Raw genomic sequence first — 22343 nt, 5'->3', positions numbered from 1 at the left:
TTACTACATAAATTAGTTTCAACAGAGGATCTCTAAGACCTTGCACCTACTGGTCCTATATACCCTGAAGGAGCTAAAAGCCTTTGTGAAGAAGTAAGCTGATTTTCTTTTTTAAAATTCTTTTTTGGAATCATTAAAGGAATACAAGAAGAAGATGTCTCATACAATACTACGAAGGAAGCGAAGAGATCCTTTCTACCATGGGATCAGCAAAGACACACTCCCAAGAAACTTTTTAAAGCAGTAACCCCCTGCATGAAACCAGCTAGCTCCTTCCTCGCCACTGCTTCTCTCCATTTGCAATACTTCATGCTCACCAGTACTATAGCATGTAAAAAACCTCATACACCTTACATTATTTATTTTCACAACAGACAAGTACAGCAGAGCACCCTGCTGCTCCCATTTTACAGACAGTAACGTGTAATGTGGGAAAAATTAACCACACAATATTCTAGCTGAAAAACTATTTTCAAAGTATTTTCTCAGTAGTATTACTCTTTTCTTCAACTCTCCTTTTGACTGCTAACTTTAGTATTTGATGAAGTGTCTCTCTGGTCTAGAGGCTAATCCTAAAAAGTTATAGCACATACATAGCTACCCCCCCATACAGTTTTCTGGCTAGGGTATGCAGTTGTACATGTTTCAGAGATTGCATTTATTGTAACGATCAGCCTTTCAGATAAGGATGTGTAAAAATATTTTAATAATCACAAAATTGATTACAAAATGCACTTAAGTAGACAAAATGAGTTTGTAGTTGCACCTGCAAAACAAGACCTGCTTAGGGACTCAGACTTCTACAAACAGGTTCAGATCCCTCCTCCCCCTCTGCACAGGCAGAGGAGGGAACTGAGCATGGAACAGTCAAGGCAAAACACAACCACCACCAAGCATGTGAGATTACTCTCATCCTAATTTTACCAGATTCAGTATCATATGCTTTTTTCCCTGTTGATATTTCACAGTGTATCAAGTACAATTCCATAAAAAATTTATCACTTGCAGTAAATAGTTTAGAAAGAACATTATGCATTTTGGGAAAGGCTGCTCAAGCAAACGCCCATCCCTTCCAACAGGAAGCACAAAGGCACAGCTCAGACTTTTGGGTTATTTCAAAACCCTCTAAACCAAACAACCACCTATGTGTCAAATGTGCAGTCATCTCCATTAGTTAAGCTGTTTCTAAGAAATCGCTTAGGATTCTTCCCTGAAAAATGCCCTGCCTCGATGTCTCGAGTGGTGCCAATACATACCCTTCATTTCAGAGGACACAGCTCCTTCCACGCAGTCAGGGTCCTGCTCCCCAACACAACTCCTTCGAGAGCCCCCTCGTCCTCCGTCAGACACAGCAGCGATCACCTCTCACATGTAGCTTTTATTCTACAGTTAATTCCTAATCAACATCGTCCACAGCTTTTTTCAGCGTATAACACACCCTCCAAAGTCCAAATCAAAGAGAGGTGGCGATAGTTTTCGTACAAAATGCTCCCATCTGTGCTTTCAGCTTCTGAAGGTAGTCTCAATATACATAAACGTCTAGCTTGAGACCAATTTTCCTCAGGCTTTTATTTTACATTCATAGTAAATGTGATGCTCAGCTGTTTCTTAAACACCATGAGTGTCTCAGTCATTGCCTGTATATCTAAATATTGTTCAACAGCCATCTAGGTTACGCTGCTTCTGGAGCACCAGCTTGTGATGCTGCTTTTCAGACGGGAGCACGTTGGTTTGCTCCATTAGGTAAGGACACTGTAAGTGCTCAGTTACACACCGCGTTTTATTTTTAAATGCTTTTAAAATTTATTTTAAAATTAACTAGTCTGCCCAGCACCCTGCGAGGGAGGTAAGTATCACTCTCTCCTATTTTACAGATGAAGACACGTGACAGTTTAAGTGATTTGCCCCGGGCCACACAGCGCATCAGTGGACAGCTGGGATTACCATGACGCTTGACACTCCGTCCCCAGTCAGCCCATGGGGCTCCCGGTCGGCCCAAGGAGAGACCTTCCCATGGCCAGGCCCCTCGTCGAAGAAGGGGTCTCCTGGAAAAGGGCTCGTGCACATAACTGCAGGGGAAGCTCAGGGGCTTGTGTTTTACACTTGCCACTGCACATCCTAAAAGCCTCCAACATCGTTCACTGGATTTTAAAATGTACCATATCTAGTGAGAAACAATTCAGTTTACAAATTGAATTCATTTATTCTCAATTATTCATTGAGACCCCCAGAAAAACATCAGTAGAGTAAGAGAGGGTCCATAGTCTCCTCCTCTTACTACCCTGTGGTTTAAGCTTCTCAGAGCCTTTGAAGACGGATTGAACCAGAGGCTGTTGTCCAACTTTGTCACATCCAATAATCTAAGAGAAGTCTGACATGGCTATCAGGTGAACCCAAGTAGTTCCTATTTACATGTCTCAGCTAAACCACTTGGAAAGATAGTTCAGCGCCACAGACAAGACAGAGTCTCTAGGACTGTTTTCCAGGACCACCAAAAGGAAAAGGTATTTGACTCAGAAATCAGGACACGTAGATTTCCTCTACGCGACCGCCTTTGAGTATTTACAGGCAGAGAGATTTCTTTACATGTAGATCATTCTTTCCCAGCTCCCTTATTAGTCTGAAAGGACTTGACTGGATTTCCTTACGCCATGATTAGCCATTTTTAAGAAGCAGCCCTCTGCTTGCTACATATACTCTGGTAGAGGAAAAAAATAATTGGGGAACACATTTCATATTGTTGAAATGAAGTCCACCGGAGTCAGATTTTACAAGACATGACAACATACTAATGCCAAACTGACACAAATTCTCATCTATGCGTCTTGGCCTTAATGGGTTAATTAGCTTGGCTGGATACAAATTTTAATTATCTGAGTTTGACATTAATGTCCTTGGAGTGTTGTCTATAAGGATTTGGGGAATCGCAGACATTATTTTAGTTACTTCTGGAAACTGTGCGTTACACTGGGATTTGAATAGTAAGAACAGACAAGAATAGTGAGAACAGGTTGATCTATTTTGAAAAGTCAGACTTTGTGAAACAGGACAAACTGAGATGAAGCTGAAGCCTGGTCAACCTTGCTAGGTTCAGTTATTCTTCAGGGGAGTCTCATGGATATAACGTAGAAGAAAAAGACTGGAAAGTTAAGAAATAATCTCCTCTGAGGATAGGTGACTGGACAGAAATTTTAGATTAAATACAACGAAGAATTCTGTATGCAACTGAGATTTAGAGTTAAGGGTTCTTCACTGTCTAACACAGTTTCTGTCTAACACAGCAGGTAACCAGTCTTAAGACGGTGACACATACTCAGAGTGTTTATACAAGCCAGGGAACAACCACCTACCTCAATTACTGACAGCAGCTCAGTTCCTCCCAAGTGAGAACCAAGAACGTGCGCCTGAAGGCAGCACCCCAGCAGTTCTCACTCTTCACCATGGAAACGCTGGGCTGCCACCATCCCATTTCAGGTGCAGAAGGGAAGTTACATGGGGGAACCGCAGAATAGCATTTTGCATGCAAAATTTTTGATCTGCAATTTCTAGCACAACTATGACTGACACCTGAACGAAACAAGAATACCTGTCAGGCAGCCTGTGAATGGGGCACGTTAGTACTACTGAGCCCGGAGGTGAAGTATCACCCAATCTAATGCACGTACTCCACTCCTGAATTCTTTGGAGATGGAAGGTGTTTCCTTGCAAAAGTACAGCACTACAGTACAATTTCAAGTACTATTAACGGGCTGAGTTATGGCATATTATTTTAAGTGCATTACTTATTTTCTTGCTTTTAAGGGTCTGCATAAGTAGATCAATCATCTGAGGATTTTTAACTATTTCAATAAATATGTATTTAAGCTGAAACAAAATATTTATTTAGCCAGTAACTGTCCAACAAACTATCACAGGTCACTTGAAACAAGCAAGATCTGCAGTCCTGCAGAAACTACCATCTACTAAGAGCTTTTCAATATACCTTTCTCTCTTCTTTTCTGTTCATTTTTCTAGAGATGCATTTGTTTTACGATTCAAAAGAGAATCCTGATTGCTTTTTGTGTATATGGATTTAAGATCTCTTTGTGCTTGCAATAACATAAATAAATTCATTCTTTGTAACAGCAACTGCACTCGTTCTTTAAAATGCAATGCAACCCTTTGTGCAGTAGCTTTGCGCCTTTTAAAGACAACCTTCATTCTGTTTTCCATGTTCCCTTGGTATCAAAACCAAAGTCATTTGGGTTTTCTTCTGTAAAAATTTGTATAGCTGATTTGGCTTTCTGAACACTAAGTAAATGCAACTCATTTCTCTTTTAGGTTCACACACCTATATAATTGCTAGAATTATATGAATACATTTAAATTCCTCCTAAATGAAGGAGGGTGGCATTCAGTCAACTCCGCTGTTGCCCAGTAAGAATTATAAAAAGGTAGAGGCTTCTTTGAATCAATATATAACTTACAGAAAGGAGTGTATTCTCCTTACTTTCTTTCACTGTGTTCTGGTTAAAATACCTAGACTATGGTCCTGTGAGAAACCAAACACCTCCTGGGAACTGCAAAGCAAATTTAGAGCACTTAGCACTCCACTGAATCAGCTCCTAACTTAACAAGGGTAAGGAAGGAACTGATGGAGGTTATCAAACTAAAAAGTGATAATCACAAAAAATGTAAAACAATGTTCGAAAGCACAGCGAAAGAAAATTCTCCAGCACACAGAACAATAGCCGAAATCATCTCTTTTTTTTTTTTTAATAAAGAAAAGCAACAGCTAGATTTCTTTGCAACATTGCCTGCATTTTTTATTCTTTTTCCCCCAAAAAGTGAGTAGGCAAGTTTGTGTTACATTCTTATAGGAATATAAAAGAAGTTATTTTCACCCTTGGATGAAACATTAAAACCTCTAAAGGCCTCACTCATTCACAGATGGGAAATGGAAAGCCTTCCTATCGTATATTTTGGAGACAATATCCTTTTTTCTGGAAATGCTGATAAGGAACAAATTCAAACTGGTCCTCATCCACATGGATCATCTTTTTTATTAAAAACAATGGTATCTTTTAAACCCTGTATACTAAGCTATCGGTCAATTTTGATTGACACAAATATTTGTATTAAAGGTTACATACTGCAATTTACAACTGGGTACTATCACAATACTGTATGTTAATGTAATCAGTATTTTCATTTCATGAATTCATTTGCAGCGTGACACTGCAAGGGTATTCTTACATATATTGAAGACACAATTGCTCAGTAGTTCAACAATTCTCCTTTAAGTGGGATTTTTTTTATCTGATAAATTTTTAACACAATAAAACCACTCCTAGTTCTGTGTGCATGTTTTAATTTCCCACCTTTTAAAGTGTTTAGACACTTGGAATACCTAGCATACTAAATTAATCCACAAATATTTACAAGAAAAATCTATTTAATTTCTTTCTGTAGTAACTACCACAGGGACTATTGTAATGAAAAATTTCCCATCTTAAAGAATTAATGCGATTACTGATATAGAGAAAAAACGTAATTTATATCATCACAAACACGTAAAAGATATAATCCCGTATTCACAAAAAGAATCTTTATTCCCTCTTTGAATTCTGAGACAATACAGTCTTGCCTTGAGGAGAACAGAAATATTATGAAGTACCTTAAGCAAGATAATTGTAAGAGAAAAAACTACAATTGCATTATTGTTGTGCTAAACTGTGACATACTTAAAAAGCTAATTTCTTTTATTATAATGGAATTTGGTGTGCATATCCTTTAATCTACTTCACTGTTTCTTCACACTTTTTACACACAAACATATGTGTAAAGTGTTTCCCATTACCTGTACTACCTGGTTTAACAAACTGCAACAAATTTAAAACAATTAAAAATATACTTGACAATTCCATAAACTTCACTGGATTTTTTTTTTAACAGTTTTGGAACTAACTGAACATCTAGGATGTCACAAAAATGTGCAGCAAATGAAAGATTACTGCAACTCAAATATTATTCAAGAAGACATGATCAATATTTTATTAAAAAGTAACATTTGACATGAGTGACTGTCCCAAATTTTACCAAATACCTTCCAACCAATCACAATGCTGAACAGTTTGCATCTAAATCAAAAGCTAAGCAAACAAAGATGTATCCCAAAAATAGGGCTTTCTACAGCTATGTCAGTTAAAGTGCATTTACTTTTAATATTCAGTACAGTCACCCTTCAATTATTCCTTTCAATTAAATACATTTTAAGCAAGAAATTAATCTGCTGTGGCTGGGCATTTCTCTATTCCACAGAAGCAAACATTTTTCCACTTGTCCTCCTTTAAAAAGCAAATTTAACAAAACTACTACGACAAAAAGGATGACCTAATTAGTACTAAGTAATATTTAAAGCTTTTATATATAGTGCAGTCTTATTGCTATCCCTAACTTCCAATGCTTTGTACTCACTGATATTGTTTGATTTATCTGGCACTACTACTGCTTAAGCATGCAAATTCATATTGTCCATTCTTGCGTGCATCCAACACACACAGAAGGAATCAAACTGTAAAGAAAATTTTCTGTGAACCTTGATCAAATTAACTGTGAGGGCAGTGGTGTCCTCAGAGGCAAACAGGGACACCCCTGGTGTCCAGAGGTCTTCGATGGGCAGCCTCACGCAAAACTAGTCAAAGGCAATCAAGAAAACTCCCCAGAACCAGCAAGAAACAACAGTCAGCAGTGCATGAGTTACAGGAATCTCTTGCCCTTTTCTACCCAAGAGCCAGTCCCACTAGAAAATTTAAACCCTGAGCAGATGCTCTCCCACTCCTCACCACTCAGAGGAGTGGGACACAAGATACAGTAAGCAATAAAAACGTGTGTCTTGTATTTATTTCCTTGTAACGCTTAACTTCTGTTAAAGCACTGAATTATTAGTGCTATACTAATTAAGTTCATTTCGGTTATCTGAACTAGTTACGAAAAAACACCCATCTAAATTAAATAGAGTAATATTGGATAAAAAAATGTAGGTCAGTGAAGAAACAAACCATCAATAAATATCGCCAGCTTTCTGTTCGGGAAGCAAATTCAGCCTGAGCCTTTCTTTGCTCTGTTCAGACCCCAATTCTATATATCAAAGCCTTTAAGCACACACTGGCCTTAAGCACATGCTTTAAAAAAGCTTTGCTATGTTAGGACCTTCCGACTGGCACACAGGACATTCGGGACTGCTTGCAATGTAATCCCCTGCAGTAAGCACGCCCTCCTTTACAGTCCGCGTGACCTACTCACAAAATTTGTGTCCAAAACAAAAAGATTATGTACTAAAAATCAAATCACGTTGTGTCAATGTAGTGATAATGTGCAATATACACCACCCTGTAAACTGCTGCTCACAAAATGCCAGTGAAATCAGAAGTCCTACCTATGAAAATAACTACAGTGCAGTACACAAAAGAGACTTTATCAACTAATACCTGTGAAACAGCGGTCTTTCACATTTGTGCCACAAGTGGCCAACTGACATTATATAGCAATGGCCTACAGGTCCTTCATGTACCCAACTTCTTTCCTAATTAGAATAAACAAATAATATTTCATATATTCTCCTCTACATTGCCCTCATTTAGTGTGAAAACAGTTGAAAGAGTTTAAGTCTGTTGTATTTTTTAAAGGAGAAAAGTGCATCTACGAAAGATTTTTTTGTTTTCAGAGTCGTATGTACTAATATGGTTTTAATAATCCAAAACTGAAAATAGTCCTTTAAATAAAAAGTTTTTAGTTAATATCAGTGTTTTGGAGCCTCCCACTGGCAGCCATCACACAGCTGAAGTGAACTACCAGCTGAATGGAGGGTTTATATCCAGGCATCAATGACTATTTTGCTTTAAAAGAAATTAGTATTTCCGAGTTCATATTTTAAATGCAATTTAAAAGACCATAAAGGAAAGAATCCAGCATTTATTGTGTGTCTCCCAGCAGACTACTTAATGTTCAAACATCTACTATGCAAAGGTCAAATGATTTCACTGAATGTAACAGTGACAAAAAAATTCTGCAGCACTGAAAAAAATATCAGATGATCAAGGAAAAAGCTATGGACCTGAGATCTCGCAAGAGTCACACTAAATAATGTAGATTCAGTTCAGTAAGAAAGAAAATTACAAAGTTGTGTCAGGAGAACCAGATTAAAAAAGATAATAGGTAAAATACAAATTACATACTTTTGGTAATGTTCTTCATAAAGGAATATTTTAAAGTAATACAGCAAATGGATTTTTATAAAAGAAAACCCCTTTTCTTACACAAATATTGCTTGCGCAGAATTGAAAAAAAAAATTATTCAGATGGGGAAGCTCTGAGGTATTCTGCTGCAGGCAGCAACATGGATAGCTGGACTTTTAAACAAAAATCCAATGTAAATAGTTGCGCTAGTTGTAACATACACAGGGTGAAGCTGCAGTGAGCACTCATTCAGGAATGAGACAGATTATAGGTAAAACCAATACGAAACAAATTTACTCAAACGCTTATCTGAAGCAAACAGCAAAGGCTAATAGGTACCAATTTATTTTCCATTTTATTGTGCTTTTCCTTCCTTGACATTTACATCAAATATTTTAGGCTCTCATTCTTTCCAGCACAAAGAGGTTCCAAAGTGCACCATGCACACCACTTGCTGGCGGTCCTGGCTCTTCAAAGCCAAGATCCCACCACCAAAAAGAGCTGGAAACAAACCCAGGAATTGCCCATCTGCCCTGTGACCTACTGCTGTGTAAGATGAACTGGGTGGTCACCAATGGCACCTGATCTGGGGAGATCCAGTGGATCTCTCCACACCAACATCGAGGGCAGGAGGCAGATATGCAGCTGAGTGGCAAGCGAGAAAAAAGCCCAAAAAGCAGGAGCAAAGCATGGGTAGATGGAGAAGAAAGCTGGAAAATTATAGGGACAAAGTTAAAAAAAAAACAAAAGAGGACAAGTCAGCAAAGAAGTAAGAGAAGAGACAAGGGAACAGAAAACAGGGAATAAGGTAACTAAGAGCAAAGTACAACATGATGTTCACTTTCTGGAAAAAATACAACATTTCTCACATGAAAGTGAGAGGGGGGTTTTAGTTTGTTTTGGTTTGGTTTTTTTACTTTTGTGTACAATAACAAATCTTGACTGGTCTTGTATTTTAACATCTAACATCAACACCCAAATTTTAGTAACTTGAGCTGGTGTATCATTAATAAAAATAAAGCTCTGGCTAGATTTTTTAAAAAAATTAGACATATCCAATAAAATACCGAGTAAAGATGGAAAATAAGGTGCTAAACTGATATTACATTTGAATGAGACTTCTGTTAGCTAGCTCACAAAAAAAAGAACAGTGTAGATGCTACCAACTTTATAGATTAATACAAAGATACATAATTTTGACTATTAAATTATGTTCAGAAACATACATACGTTTTTTTCTGTGCTCAACCAGCGCAACAGCCTGCTTTGCTGAGCATTTTGAAAACCAGTTGTCCCCAAGCAGAACAGTAACCTCATTGGTGTGGACAAGTTTTCCTGGCATGAAGGCAAGAGGACCAAAAGGTACCTGTCAAAGGCACAGAAGAAACAGCTGAAAATCACTAGTGAAGAGAAAACCTAGGCAGTCACTCAGGTCTTAGGGTTTTTTTTTAAAAAGGAAAACACAGAGTTAAGAAATAAAAATCCTACAGCAGTTATTTAATGACTAACCCTTCCTAAATATTCAAATGACCAGATCCATTTGAATTTAGTATTGTACTTACAAAATCAGAAAAGTGGTATTTAAGTAGAAAACTTGTTTTGTGACATTAATCTACAGTATAGCTGAATGCTCAAATGGAAAACAAATTCACTTAATCCTCACATGTAAGCCTTGATAATAAAAATATTAACATTTGGGTGAGTTACACATTTGCTATACACAGCCTACATTCAATTCCTAATAAAAGCAAGTTCAGCTTTGCCAAAATTTTTAAAATACTTAAATACGTACGGTCAACTCAGTGATGAGTTGCTTTTCTCCCTGTCTGTATCGGTAATAGTTCCTAGAAACCTTAGTGTAAGTTCACGTGGCTACTATCAGGATTGCATATGGTGCTTAACCTCACTTTATAATTCACCGATACGCAGAGCTCAACCTTCGAGCAGTGCTCCACCAAGCAATGCCTCTTTCCCAACAACCCTCCAGGCACAGGAACCAATAAGGAGAACCAGAATAGTTCAGACAGGAGTACATTGGTGATAAACACATTTTCTAACTTTAAAGGGCCCTTCTTAAAACATGTAACCCGCATTTTAACGTGTATTACACTGTACGGGACATTATGACGATGTAAGACACCTTCCACAGCCCACACCTTACAGACAGTGCTTGGGCAAATCCTATCACTGAGGAGGAGCCCTGGCCACCCTCACCCCTGTCTCCTGCACCAGCCCCCATGTTCATACCCTCAGACCTACTGCCACCTGCCTGGCTGCCTTTGGGCTTCAACCGCAAAGAAATCAGGAGACCAAAATCAAATTAAAATGGAGGAGGCAAAAAGCTAAGAACCACATCTATGCCAAGTTTTCTCTTTCTTAGGGTAAAAAGAGATGTGTGTCAGCCAGTTTGTATGAGTTCCTTCCACTCTACTCCTCTGCTGCCTTCTTCATACCCTCAGGATAGCCACTTGCTCCCTCATCGCATTTTGGGCTGAAGCAAGAGTACCTGGTCTGGTGGATCTGTTTCCTTGGAAAGTGATCTTCCATAGCTTCAGTATCCAGGAGGGTTACCAATCACAGTCTCATAGAATAGTTTGGGTTGGAAGGGACCTTTACAGGCCATCTAGTCCAACCCCCCCTGCAATGAGCAGGGACATCTTCAACTGGATCAGAGCCCCTGAATGCTTGAAACAATTCTGCAGCAGGCAGGATCCTGATGTTAAGACTATGCAGAATGTGCTTTTCCTGCACATGTACCCTTCCTGCCTTGGTTTTCAAGTAGTGGGCTGCACCATTTGCCTGTTCACTCTTCCCCCAAAATGATGAAAGCAAAATTGAAAACATATGAAGATATTTGGCTAACAGAATATGAACTGTTTATATACATATAAAATAGCAGATGCGAGTTGACATTGCTGCTGCTTTAACTACGAATAAGCCCTATCTAGCTTTTTTAAGGTTTTTTTCTACACTTTGAAACAACACAATCTTTTTGCTTTACATCATGTGGCCACGCATATGCACATGGTGACGGGACTACAAACGTAAAATCCAGAGCTGAATCATTAGCACTGGGAAGGGAAACACTCTCTTTTCCCACATGGTAAGTGTACTCCAACGCTGTCTTACTAACAACTCAAGTCTCTATGCTGAGCCAGACTGCCAAGGAAGAAGGCAGTCAGGCACTTTGTGCTGAAATTAGCCAGTTATTCACAGTACAACTTCCCTCCCTTCAAAGATGTTATCTTGGAATTGGACCTGAGAAGTGGGGAGGAAAAAAAAGAATGAGAAAAAAGCCAATTTGGTCAAAATTCTGGTGAGCGCAAGCCAACAGGGTAAAGTTTACCGAGGTAGCTGTGCAGTTGTTAGGGAAGATTCAAAGCACCAGAAAAGATCGCTATGTCAATGTGAAGATCGGTGAAACAAAAATTAGCAGCACCTTTTTACGTAAAAATCAATGTTCTAGGGTGTATTTCCATGAATCAGGAAATACTACGGCCACTTTCTTCTCAGGAAATGACTAAGTACCGTAATTCAGTCATAATTATAGTTTTCTATACAATAGCTTTACATATCAAACATGTCAGGTTTTGTGTTAGCATTTATGTCATCAGTTCTCAGTTGTCAGTAAGACTGTAATTTATAATGGATTTCAAAGAGAAGAGACAGAAACAAAAGCAAAGGTTTAACTATTATCATAATAAATGTAACATTACTAAGTACTACCTGGCAACATGAATAACACCTCATCGCCAGTGCAGATACCTCAGTTATTAAAAATTTTAGCCCATTTCCTTGTGCGAACTCTACAGCGTACATACCATGATATCGTAGGACAGTTTATCAGGCAATGTACGGAGTCGTTCCTGAAGAGCCTCATAGTCGCTCTCCACCTTCTTCCTGTTGACAAATTCAAGCTCATTCAATTTCATATCTGAATTAAAGAGTTAATGTTTTTCTGCTCGTAATTCAACAACAGACAAAAAATACAGAAAAATAAACTATATTACTCTAAAACACATATAATAACTTATTTATAATTATAAGACTTGGCATGACAAACATAGCAAGATTATTTTAGAATAACGTATTAAGATAGGGACAGGATTATTTTAGATCGTGCATGTCTCTTTCTGAATTTGAATTTTTTATGGTGCAAAGAATCAGTTCTTTCACTAGGATTTGGCATCTCACTCCATGTTCAAGTTCAACAGTTATACCACCATCAATATTTAGCAAAATAACTGAAAATCCAGTTTATGCTTTGTAAGAGGCAAATTCTTCAAAGTATCACTTGTAATGAAGTGATACATACCAACATAAATGGGCAAAGTTTGAATTAATTCTGATTTTCACATGAACTTTATGTTTTATTAAGAGTCAACACTCCTGAAAGATGGCTTGACCACCAGGATTCTGTTGCATCTTCAATCCCTGACAAGGTAGTACAGGTGAGGAACACCCCTTCTGCTGCTTCTCTATCCAAAACGTGAACAAGGCTCATGCTACATATTGCTACCCAAGACAGAAAAGGCTTAGTGAACTTAGGCAAGTTATTCCCATGGTAGACACCTGGCTCTTCAGAAGACTTTGCAAGATACAGCATTTTGATTGCTGCAGGGATCTTCCTTTGTGTGCAAAACAAGCAACTACACTCCCTCTAAAAAAGCTTTCTTTTGTGAAGACATTCTTGAATACCTAAATTCAGCTGGAAAAAGTCTTCTAATGGACCACTGTCATTCTGAAGATGGTCAGAAATCAGCTCCTGCATGAAGTAGCTGGCATATAAACATCAGGTTTGATGATATTGTTTACTTGTACTTCAAAACAGTAAACATATATATGGTAGTAAATTCTGCAATAAAAGGCAACTGAGAGCATGGAGCAGCGCACTTAACAACGTTGACCCAAGATGCAAATTACGGGTTTTCTGAGGATGATTCAGGAAAGCAATCTATAAATGTGCTGAAAAATGAACGTCATAGTTGGTAACACAACTCTCAAAATATTATCATTGATTTTCTTAGATTCATAAGCAGAGTGAAATCTTCTTCAGCATTCGTTATGAAAAATTACCTGGTACTCACTATGCTTTGACTCATTTGCTTCCATAGTTGAACTTCGCTGTAATCACCCTACTTTATACCTGGCATACTTCATATTTTAAATATTTGCTGAACTGGTCCTGAAAAAAGGAATGTGGGTTTTTATGCCACTTGGACATTAAAACCGTATTCCGTATTTACATAAGATGCTTGCTGCTGCTTTGGTTTGACAGCAGATTTCTCCCAGACATTTTGGGCAAGTTTCTCTGTCCATTGCCCACATCAAAGTGAAAACATAATTCACTTCCTTCAAAGAGGAAGGACAAACTCATGAATCTTAACAAAATTCACTGAGATGTTTTGGGGGGGAAAGCAACATAATGACAACTTGGTGTCAACAATAACAATCCAACTACTTGCTGAAAAACACGTACAGCCCCCAACCTGAAGGCCTTGCCCATGTCTCAAATGCAAAGAGAAGACTCCATGGGAATAGAATGGTATGAAAATCCCCCCACTTGCACAGCCGGATTAAACGTTCCCATCATTTCATGGCTGAAAGTCACTCAACATTTCTTCATTAATCTGAAAAGCAGATACTGCCTTTAAGGTCTGACTGCTGCCCGTTACTGAATAATCTGATTAGGGTACAGCAGAAATCACTTGCTACAAAAGCTATTTTGCTTTACAGAGCAAACTATGTTTCTTTTTTCAGTGAGACTTACTTCCCTCTGCTGATCAAACCTCCACCATGGGAATCTCTAGAAGTGCGGCCACATCCTGAACTGGACCATCGAGATAAAGAAAATTAAAATCAATCCTTTCAATTAATTGGCCTGAAACAGGCATACTTAAGGAAGGAAGGCTGACCTCCCTCTTCACTGAGAGCCGATGGTCACACGAGCTCCAGGGTGTGAGGGCACTAAACTCAGTCCCCATAGGCAATGACGAACCAAAGCAAACAGGGAGGATGAATACTGGGGCTCTGGCTTTGAACACGTCCCTAGAAGAGGAAACATGTGTCCAGATGTTTAATCCCTCACCAGCCCCATTTCTGGATTCATGGCTTCAAAACTATACCTCAAGAAGCGTACTAAAAAATGAAAAAGAAAATAACTTAATGGAAATACATTGAAGCTGAGCATTTTAAAACCCTATTGTTATTCACCCAATTCTATTTAACATTCTTCTGTGTCACTGACTACTTAAAAGGTCTTATATGAACAAATTACTCAGTTGAAACAAGAGCACTCAGCTCTTGCACAATCAAGATCTAAATAAGGGTCCTAAATACTAAATAATTTTTTATAAAGTAAAGACTGCATGGATGCTGTATAAACTGCTTTTTTAGATAAAAGATACCAGTAAGGTAGGTTTCCCTTTTGACATTCTGTGCCCAACACCCCCAAGTTCATGGGGCCATGGCCAGAGTTTGCATAAAAGCAAACACGTGAGCAACTCCTTCCACAGCCAGCCGCCCCCCTCCAAACCTCAGCCATTTTTATAAGAGGAAGTAAGTGTCACAACTTTCCAAACTTTTAAAAATCTGTTTGAATTCTAAGACTTTCTGTCAATTGGTTTATTTCTGAAAAATACTGTCTCTTAGTGAAAGAAGGTACATGCAGAATTTCACAGGGGACCAAATCGGTATGGACACTGCAAAGCTCCTGACAAAGTACGTGGGCTAGGGACATTCTGCCTGAGTTCACCACAGCAGCACCAGTAGGCACTTCAATAATATTTCCCTTATTGAAAATTAATGCAGTCTCTGAATTTTAAACATAAATGAAACATATTAGTTCTAGATTATTTTTGCGAGCCAATAGTCAGAATTTAATATGATGATGTGTATAGATTGCCTTGATTTTTTTCCTCTTATCCAGTGCTTGCAGCCTATGTGCATTTAAACTAAAAAACATTTGATACACACTAAATATAAATTATTTGCTTGGAGATCTTTCAGGCATGAAGAAAAAGCCTCTTAAAATAAATTTAAAATATTATATGCTTGATGATGTATAACCAAAGGTTTAATCTCACCACTAAAGGGGCAGTTGCTGTGATTCTGCAATAACCCTGCAGACAATAATCAAGACAGCCCCTGTTGTTCTCTCAGTAAAATCATGGTAAACACAGCATGGATATATTGTAATTTGATATCTGTAAGATCAACTGTTATATCTCACAGTAACTCATAATATAAGATTTCATTCACCATTAAATGTACATTTTCCTCAGATGCCATACAAAACTATTATTTACTAAGCATGTTTTCTATTAACCATAGATTGCCAACAGAGAAAAAAGTGCCCAGAGATAATTTTTTACATAACAAACCATTTCTTTCTAAGCATTGCAAACTAAGCTATATCACATACTTTACTGGGGGAAAAAAAAAAACAAAACAGGAAAACATTACTTTCACATTGTTTTAGCACATCTGGGGTGGGGGGAGCAGAATTTCCCTACTTGCTCCACAGTTAGAAAGAAAACAAAAATAATTAATGCTACCCCGGGTACCTTTTCACCAATCAGGCAAATTCAGAATTTATCCCACAGGGTTACTTGGGGGAAAATGACAAATGAGATGGATATTTAAAACAGAAGTATAAACACTAAGTTTCAGTGTATTTGTGATTTAAAGTAATGTTATCAGTGGAAAATATATACATTTTAAACACTGCAATAATGCTGAGCTATCGCTACCTATAACCCCCAAAACATGCTAGCAGGATTTGGCTATCACTAGAGTAAATAGCAGTACTTTACTAAAATATAACTAGGTTACTCATCAGTATTTTAGGCATGTAATCAAATGTTTTTCACTTACCAGTGCTGGATTTTTTCTTGGCAGCTAGTGACCACCTGTCATTAAAACAGATAACTACTCATGAAAAAACAAGGCTAAGCACACAGCTACAATGTCAATGCATCAGAAACTAGAACAGTAGCTTTACAGATTTGGTGGTGTCTCTATATACATTTTTATTTGTCAGTGCAAAGGTATGTGAATGGTAGTTCTTAAGCAGCACACTTTATCACACACTAATGCAGACTGATAACCACAGAAAAAATTACAGCTTTTCAATTCATATTTTGGTACAATACCTGCTCCATAACTATTAGGTGACACATGATATAAGATAAGTAGTAGTTTCTGCAATCTGGAGATCTATTTTCAATGTTACATGTTTGCAGAATAAGAAAACAACATAAATTATAACAAGACATCGATGTAACTTCCATACTCATTCATTAAAAAACAAAAACAAATGAACCCCACAGCACCAAAAACATTTTTTCCTGTATCGGTACATCAAGAAATGTTTCCACTGGCTGTTTTAATCTGAAAAAGCACAAATTAATTTTGTGGTGTTTAAATACAAGGATATTTGACTCCATTATGGGCTGCTGGCTTCGCTTCTGTTCTTTCTGGGTGTCAAAAAAAGAGGAAGTTTTAATCTGAGTATTCCACTTATTCCTTTGTGCCACAGGCTTTCCCAAGAGATCCAAAATGATTTACAAAATAAAGCACATTGTTAAAATGAAAGACTTTTTTCTTTAACTGTATTTTTAGACTACGTAGATATAGCAAACAGACAAGATGCTGAAACCTGTGACCTTCTCTGCCATAATTACATGGAGATTTTGTCTTTCAAAACATATTCTGATCTCTGAATAATGGTTACCAAAAATATAACACAAACAGTTTCATTCAATTATATGAAATGCAATGAAGCCATGAGGCAATTAAATATGTCTAGACATCTTCTCAATATAAGCATTTTCTAGATTTTTTTTTTTTTTTTTTTTTTACAAATTTTGTTTTTCCTATAGCCAAAATAATGCTAACATTTGAAAGCAATTAATGAGAAAATTTGCAGAGAAAACAATAACATACATTCAAGTACCACTGAAATCACTGGAGCAGATAATTCTTTTTTTTTCCCCAAACAACAGAATGAAAGACAATTTTTTTTCAGTTAGCATATGTGCACCTATTGCAGAATAGATCTCAGACCCTGCATATTCTACTCATACAGGGGTAAAAAAAATGGGACTACTTTGTGAGCTAATAATTCTTTAAACAGAGTAAAGTACTTAAATGAAAAGGATCACCTCTACATTTGTGGTTATGCTATTTCATAATCCATCAGGAAACTCAGCCAGGTAACTCGTCCCATGTAAGCCAAGTTTAAATTTATCTTTTGCTTCAAAGACCTATAAATCAAATGCCTAGCAAGTACTGTCCTCCACGTGCAAGCTAACTACTTTTAAGGTTAAGAATAAACGTACAGACTTCTGTAGGACATCAACTCAGAAATGTAATTCATACTATTAATTTTAAGTACATTTTAAGAGTAAAGTTTCCATAAAAGGTATAAATCACAGAGTTTTTCGGTAACAATGCTAACACACAATGGAGACCACCACTAACAAGTAGAAGAGTCAGAGCCTTTTCTATCAACACCCTTCATTCTTTCAGATTTGGTAGTGATTGTGAAGTACACAACATAATTAAGCATACAAAAATGTTTATTAAATCCTTTAAGAAAGTTCCAGTTTAATTGCCCCATTACAGATGAAGATGGAAAAGGCAGGAAGCTTTCCATTCCCAACACATGACTTTCCATGCATGAAGTGAGCAAAAAGCACAAAAAGAAAAGCCCTGCAAACCATAAGAGCAGCATGTTCATTAACCTCTACATGATAATCCTTTCGTAGCTGCATATTAACTAGTTACATATTCATAATCATTTACATTATTTAGAGGACCTTCTATGAAAATTTCTAGGCCATATCCATTAGCTACAATGTTAAAGGTTACAGAAGATAGTCTACTTAATGTTTCCAGGAAGCTTTTTTAATTAGTAAATATGTAAATTGGGCACATATGCTTTTTATGTTTTTAAAAAATAGTCCATCAGTAAAACAGCACAGGGGCATATGCTGTTTCCATCGCCCTTTATCCCCTTTAAAAAAAAAAGAAAAGAAAAATCAATAGCACCAATCAATTTTAATTTAATTCTTCTTCTTTGATATAATCTCTCTTGAAGGGATACTAAAGGGTGGAACCAACAACAAACCTTTTCGTTTCAGTGGCCAGCATAAAATGAGACCGTTTACAGAAGTGCTAAAATATACCACCTTAAAATGTTTCAGGCTGCACTTCTGGAACTGAACTCTATTAAAAAATAGAGAGAGAATAAATATTGAAAAACAGATGGAGATCAATTATGCATATGTCCTTTATTAGGTCAGTCACACTGTTTGGATAACAACTGGTTTTATCACAGCAAAGAAACAAATAGATAAATATATAAACAAATCTTTGATTCTTTGCCTTTAATCAAACACGGGAAAATCATTAGTCTATCTTCCACACATAATTTATATCTAGAGTTACAATTAAAGAATGAAAATTCCTTTCAGGGTAAATAAAATAAATGACCTGTTTGTTTGTTCATTTGAGTTCAATTTGTCTGGACACCTAGTGCCACCAACTATGCATTACTTTTAAGACGTTGTAGTGGAAGTGGTATCAATAAACTCTGAATTCTCCACTTTTAGGCATAAAAATGTATGAGTTTGTGAATGCATGCAGTTATCAATGGCTTATCTGCATACTAAAATATTTATTAAACTACTCTTGCAGCAAAGTTAACATTACCTAATCATGGGTCTGGTTATTAAAACAGGATCCACTGTCAGAAAACACATTCCATAGTCTTAAAAGAAAACAAATGAGCAAATACTTTGTTTCCTTCCTTTCCTCCAACAGCAACTTGTTAAAATTTAGTGCTTCTCAAGCGCCTGACAGGACAGAGCCATACCTGGGAGCTCCACAAGCAGCCATCCGGGACAGCCCCACAAGAGCACACTTCTGTGCGCCTGCAACCCAAAGCACAATTCCTTCTGGATTAAAAACCAAACCATTAAAGCAGATTACATGTTGGCTCTGCTCTCATTACTACTAGTTTGAGCTATTTAAAGGGAAGGGTACGTAGCTGCTTTTAGGGAACGTCTTGTTCCTAGGTTTCACAAGCAGAGTCACAGCAGAGCTGAAGGATCAGCTTTAGACCCGTGACCACTTCCCAGGTGTCCCCCAGTGCCACCGTGCCAATCTCAACACAGGGCAGCGTGCAGGCTAGTGACTCCCAATCACCCCCAAACGCCTCCTATCACACAGCCAAAGACTTCGTCAGATATCTGAAAGCAGAAAATTCCTTTTATCTTCAAGACTTTCTTTCCAGTCTACCTATTTGTATTCTGCCTTCTCCAGGATCTTCCATCTGAAGATCTGAAGAACTTTTCCATGAATAAAAGCATACAGCACTTTGGAAAAGCACCACACTGATTTTACAGGCAGAGTAACTTAACCACTAACACAGGTCAGGAATAGGGCTAAGAAATAGAAGCCAGACCTCCTAACTCAGCAGCCAGGCACTACAATGACTTGCAACATTTTCCTGGGAATGAGGACGGGCAAGAACCATGCTGTAGCCCCAAGCTCATTCTTACCTGTACGTGCCCATGGGTCTCTAACCTCTTCCCCATTACCCCACCTTTCCCCAGCAGGTCCTCACCTTTACGTGCAAGGGCACCTCTTTCTTCCACCTCATTTTTCTTTCCCTGTGGCTTCTGCATGTGCCCATTACTAACAGCTGAGCCTAATTCTCTGTGGTGCTTCTGATTATCAAGGTGGTGCACAAACAGTTCTGCTCTCCTCTCCAGCCCAAGACTATTTTGTTTCATTAGGTAGTTCTCTAAGGTGGAGTACATGCATGTGAATGTCTCTCTCTACTAAGCAGCCAGGCACTGCCTACAAAGGTGATGGGTTTAGCACACTGAGGGCAATTCTCCTCTCTCTCGTCTGTTCTGAACAGCAATAAGGCAAGCTGCCAAGTCAGAATTTTATTTACGTCTCAGCTCATGAAAAATTATAAGCAACAGAGCTGGTACTGGTATCATCTGTCGACAGTTTCGGGTACCAGCGATAAACCTGCTGTATCTAAGCCTAAAGAACTAGAAACTGGTATTTTTCAGGTGAAAGTTAATTTCAATGAAAATGATGAAAATAGAAATTCCTAAATGAATGAGAAGCCATTTCCACACTTGGGGGTATGAACGTGGAAATACCCAGCATGGCACAAAAGCAAAGTTTCTGTTGAAACAAATGGCAAGTTAGGCATCTAAGAGGCCAAGCAAAAGTGTGCTGTTTCTACATGCATACTTGTATATTTTCCTTCAAAACTGCGGCTCACAATCTGGCTGGTCTTCTGAAATTAGAAGCTAGGGACATAGATCTAATCCCAGCTCTGATTCTATTTCTTCTATATGGCCTTGAGCAAATCACAACCTCTCAGTCTACATTTCTTCATCTGCAAAATGGGGATAATAGTATTAACCTACCCACCTCAGAGTGTTTAATGATGATTAATTAATGTGAGAAAAGCACTCTAAAGATGTAAGAGCACTATATAAGTGATAAAGCATTATTTACCACTTGAAAAGTAATCTGAATAAAATCAGATATGCAAGTAATTTGTTTACATGTAGCAATAATATAATTTGTGACTATTTAATCTTGAATTAGTCTCACTTTAAACATCCCTTTCAATCACATTTCCAGTTACTTAGGGAAAACGACAGTATGGAATACTTTTTGCGGAAGCAGAGCAAGTAATGAGGTGGTAATTAAAGTAAGGGTCTAATAAAGTCTAAAACCAATGATTTGCCTTCAGGAGACTGTCCCTGCCATTTGGGACTGTGTAAAGATCTCAGTCTCGACCTTGGTTCTGTTGTTCAGAACCTTCCAGGAACTACAGTGGAAGTGTATGCTGGTTTTCTGAAATGCAGATCCATGTTTGCAAGGCTCACGATAAATCCAAGATAATTTCCACTACTGACCTAATTCAGATGACTCCAACTCTGCACAGCTTTAACTGCTTAACCTTGTACATTCAAGTATTTACTGCAGTTGATACATGCACATGAGCTGCCTCCCTCTGTAAATGTTTGCAGTATCAAGACCCACTCTGCCATGCAACTCATGCATAAGATTTCTCTGTCGCACCCCCAAACCCTAAAAGTTTACTGATGAAATAACCAGTTCACAATATGACTTTACATTACAGAAGAACACTAATGGGTGGTCAAATATTTAATCATCTCTTGGTAACAAGGATGTAACAAACCACACGCAAAATAAACATTTAAAATGAATTTTCATCTTTTCCTCTAGGAAACTACACAGTACTTGCCTAAAACGCAGCAATCGCTGATGGAGAAAGACAGAATTAACATTTGCACAATTGTTTTTCCTAAAGCCCCATTTTCAATCAAAAAATGAAATAAAACTATTAAAAGTTCTTCAGTCTGTTGGCACACTCTATGATCTAATGGAAAAGGAAGAAAGCATTTGTGAGCTCTCATATTCATTTATTAAACCATATTACTCAAAAACACTACATTTCAACAAATCATTAACATAAATTCCCCTGTGGTGGAAACGTTTGCCTTTTGAAGAAACGTGTTTGGGAAGAATACTGAAGGAAAAGAGACACTGAAAAAAAATTTGAAACATGGCAAACATTTCTTTCTAAAGCAAAAAATCTTACTTAAAAATATAACCACAATTTTTACCTTTCCCTCCAAGAAAACAAGTGATGATCTACTATTTTTATATTAATTGTGCACACACAACTGGGTGTCCGAGTTTTGCAGAAAAAGTAGTATCTAACTATTACTTACTCATAAAAAAACCCTAAGTTCTGACCCAAATGATTTTTGGGAGCTTAAAAATTCTACTTGAAACATCTAAAAATTATAAGGCAGACAGAAGATGCCACATCTCTTCTTCGTCAGCTGGGAAATTGTGCCCTCTCAAGACTATTCTATTTTGTGACCACTGCTGTGGTTATATGTCATGCAGACAAATAACTTAAGAGTTACCTCGCAGTAGCTGCACACGTTAAACGTGGCAGCCCACTCCCCTGAGACAGGCAGGCAGGCAGGCAGTGTCAGCTCACATGAGCCAGCACCTTTCCTCCTTGCTCCCAACCATGAGTTCCCAACACC

The 22343-nt window shown here is 37.7% G+C and overlaps 1 protein-coding gene across 4 annotated transcripts in view; it reads right to left on the bottom strand.

The window, feature by feature from the left end:
- URI1 (URI1 prefoldin like chaperone) overlaps positions 1-21869 on the bottom strand; it is a 35995-nt gene extending 14126 nt beyond the window's left edge. Inside the window, exons 1-4 of one of the 4 annotated variants that reach the window (XM_035893569.1) lie at positions 16093-21869; positions 12916-14265; positions 12039-12117; positions 9444-9583 (exon numbers count right to left, since the gene is read on the bottom strand). In XM_035893569.1, coding sequence (XP_035749462.1) covers positions 9444-9583; positions 12039-12117; positions 12916-12988 — 292 coding nt within the window. In that variant the 5' untranslated portion in view covers positions 12989-14265; positions 16093-21869. Of the gene's footprint in view, positions 1-9443; positions 9584-12038; positions 12152-12915; positions 14266-16092 lie in introns of all 4 variants that reach the window. The other 3 variants (XM_035893572.1, XM_035893570.1, XM_035893571.1) reach the window with 3 other exon arrangements.
- Positions 21870-22343: the final 474 nt, after the last annotated feature.

Source organism: Egretta garzetta, unplaced genomic scaffold (genome assembly GCF_000687185.1).
Source record: "Egretta garzetta isolate BGI_Z169 unplaced genomic scaffold, ASM68718v1 scaffold354, whole genome shotgun sequence".
Classification (NCBI taxonomy): domain Eukaryota; kingdom Metazoa; phylum Chordata; class Aves; order Pelecaniformes; family Ardeidae; genus Egretta; species Egretta garzetta.
The sequence above is the reverse complement of the archived record's forward strand: the minus strand, read 5'-3'. Positions and strand labels throughout refer to the sequence as shown.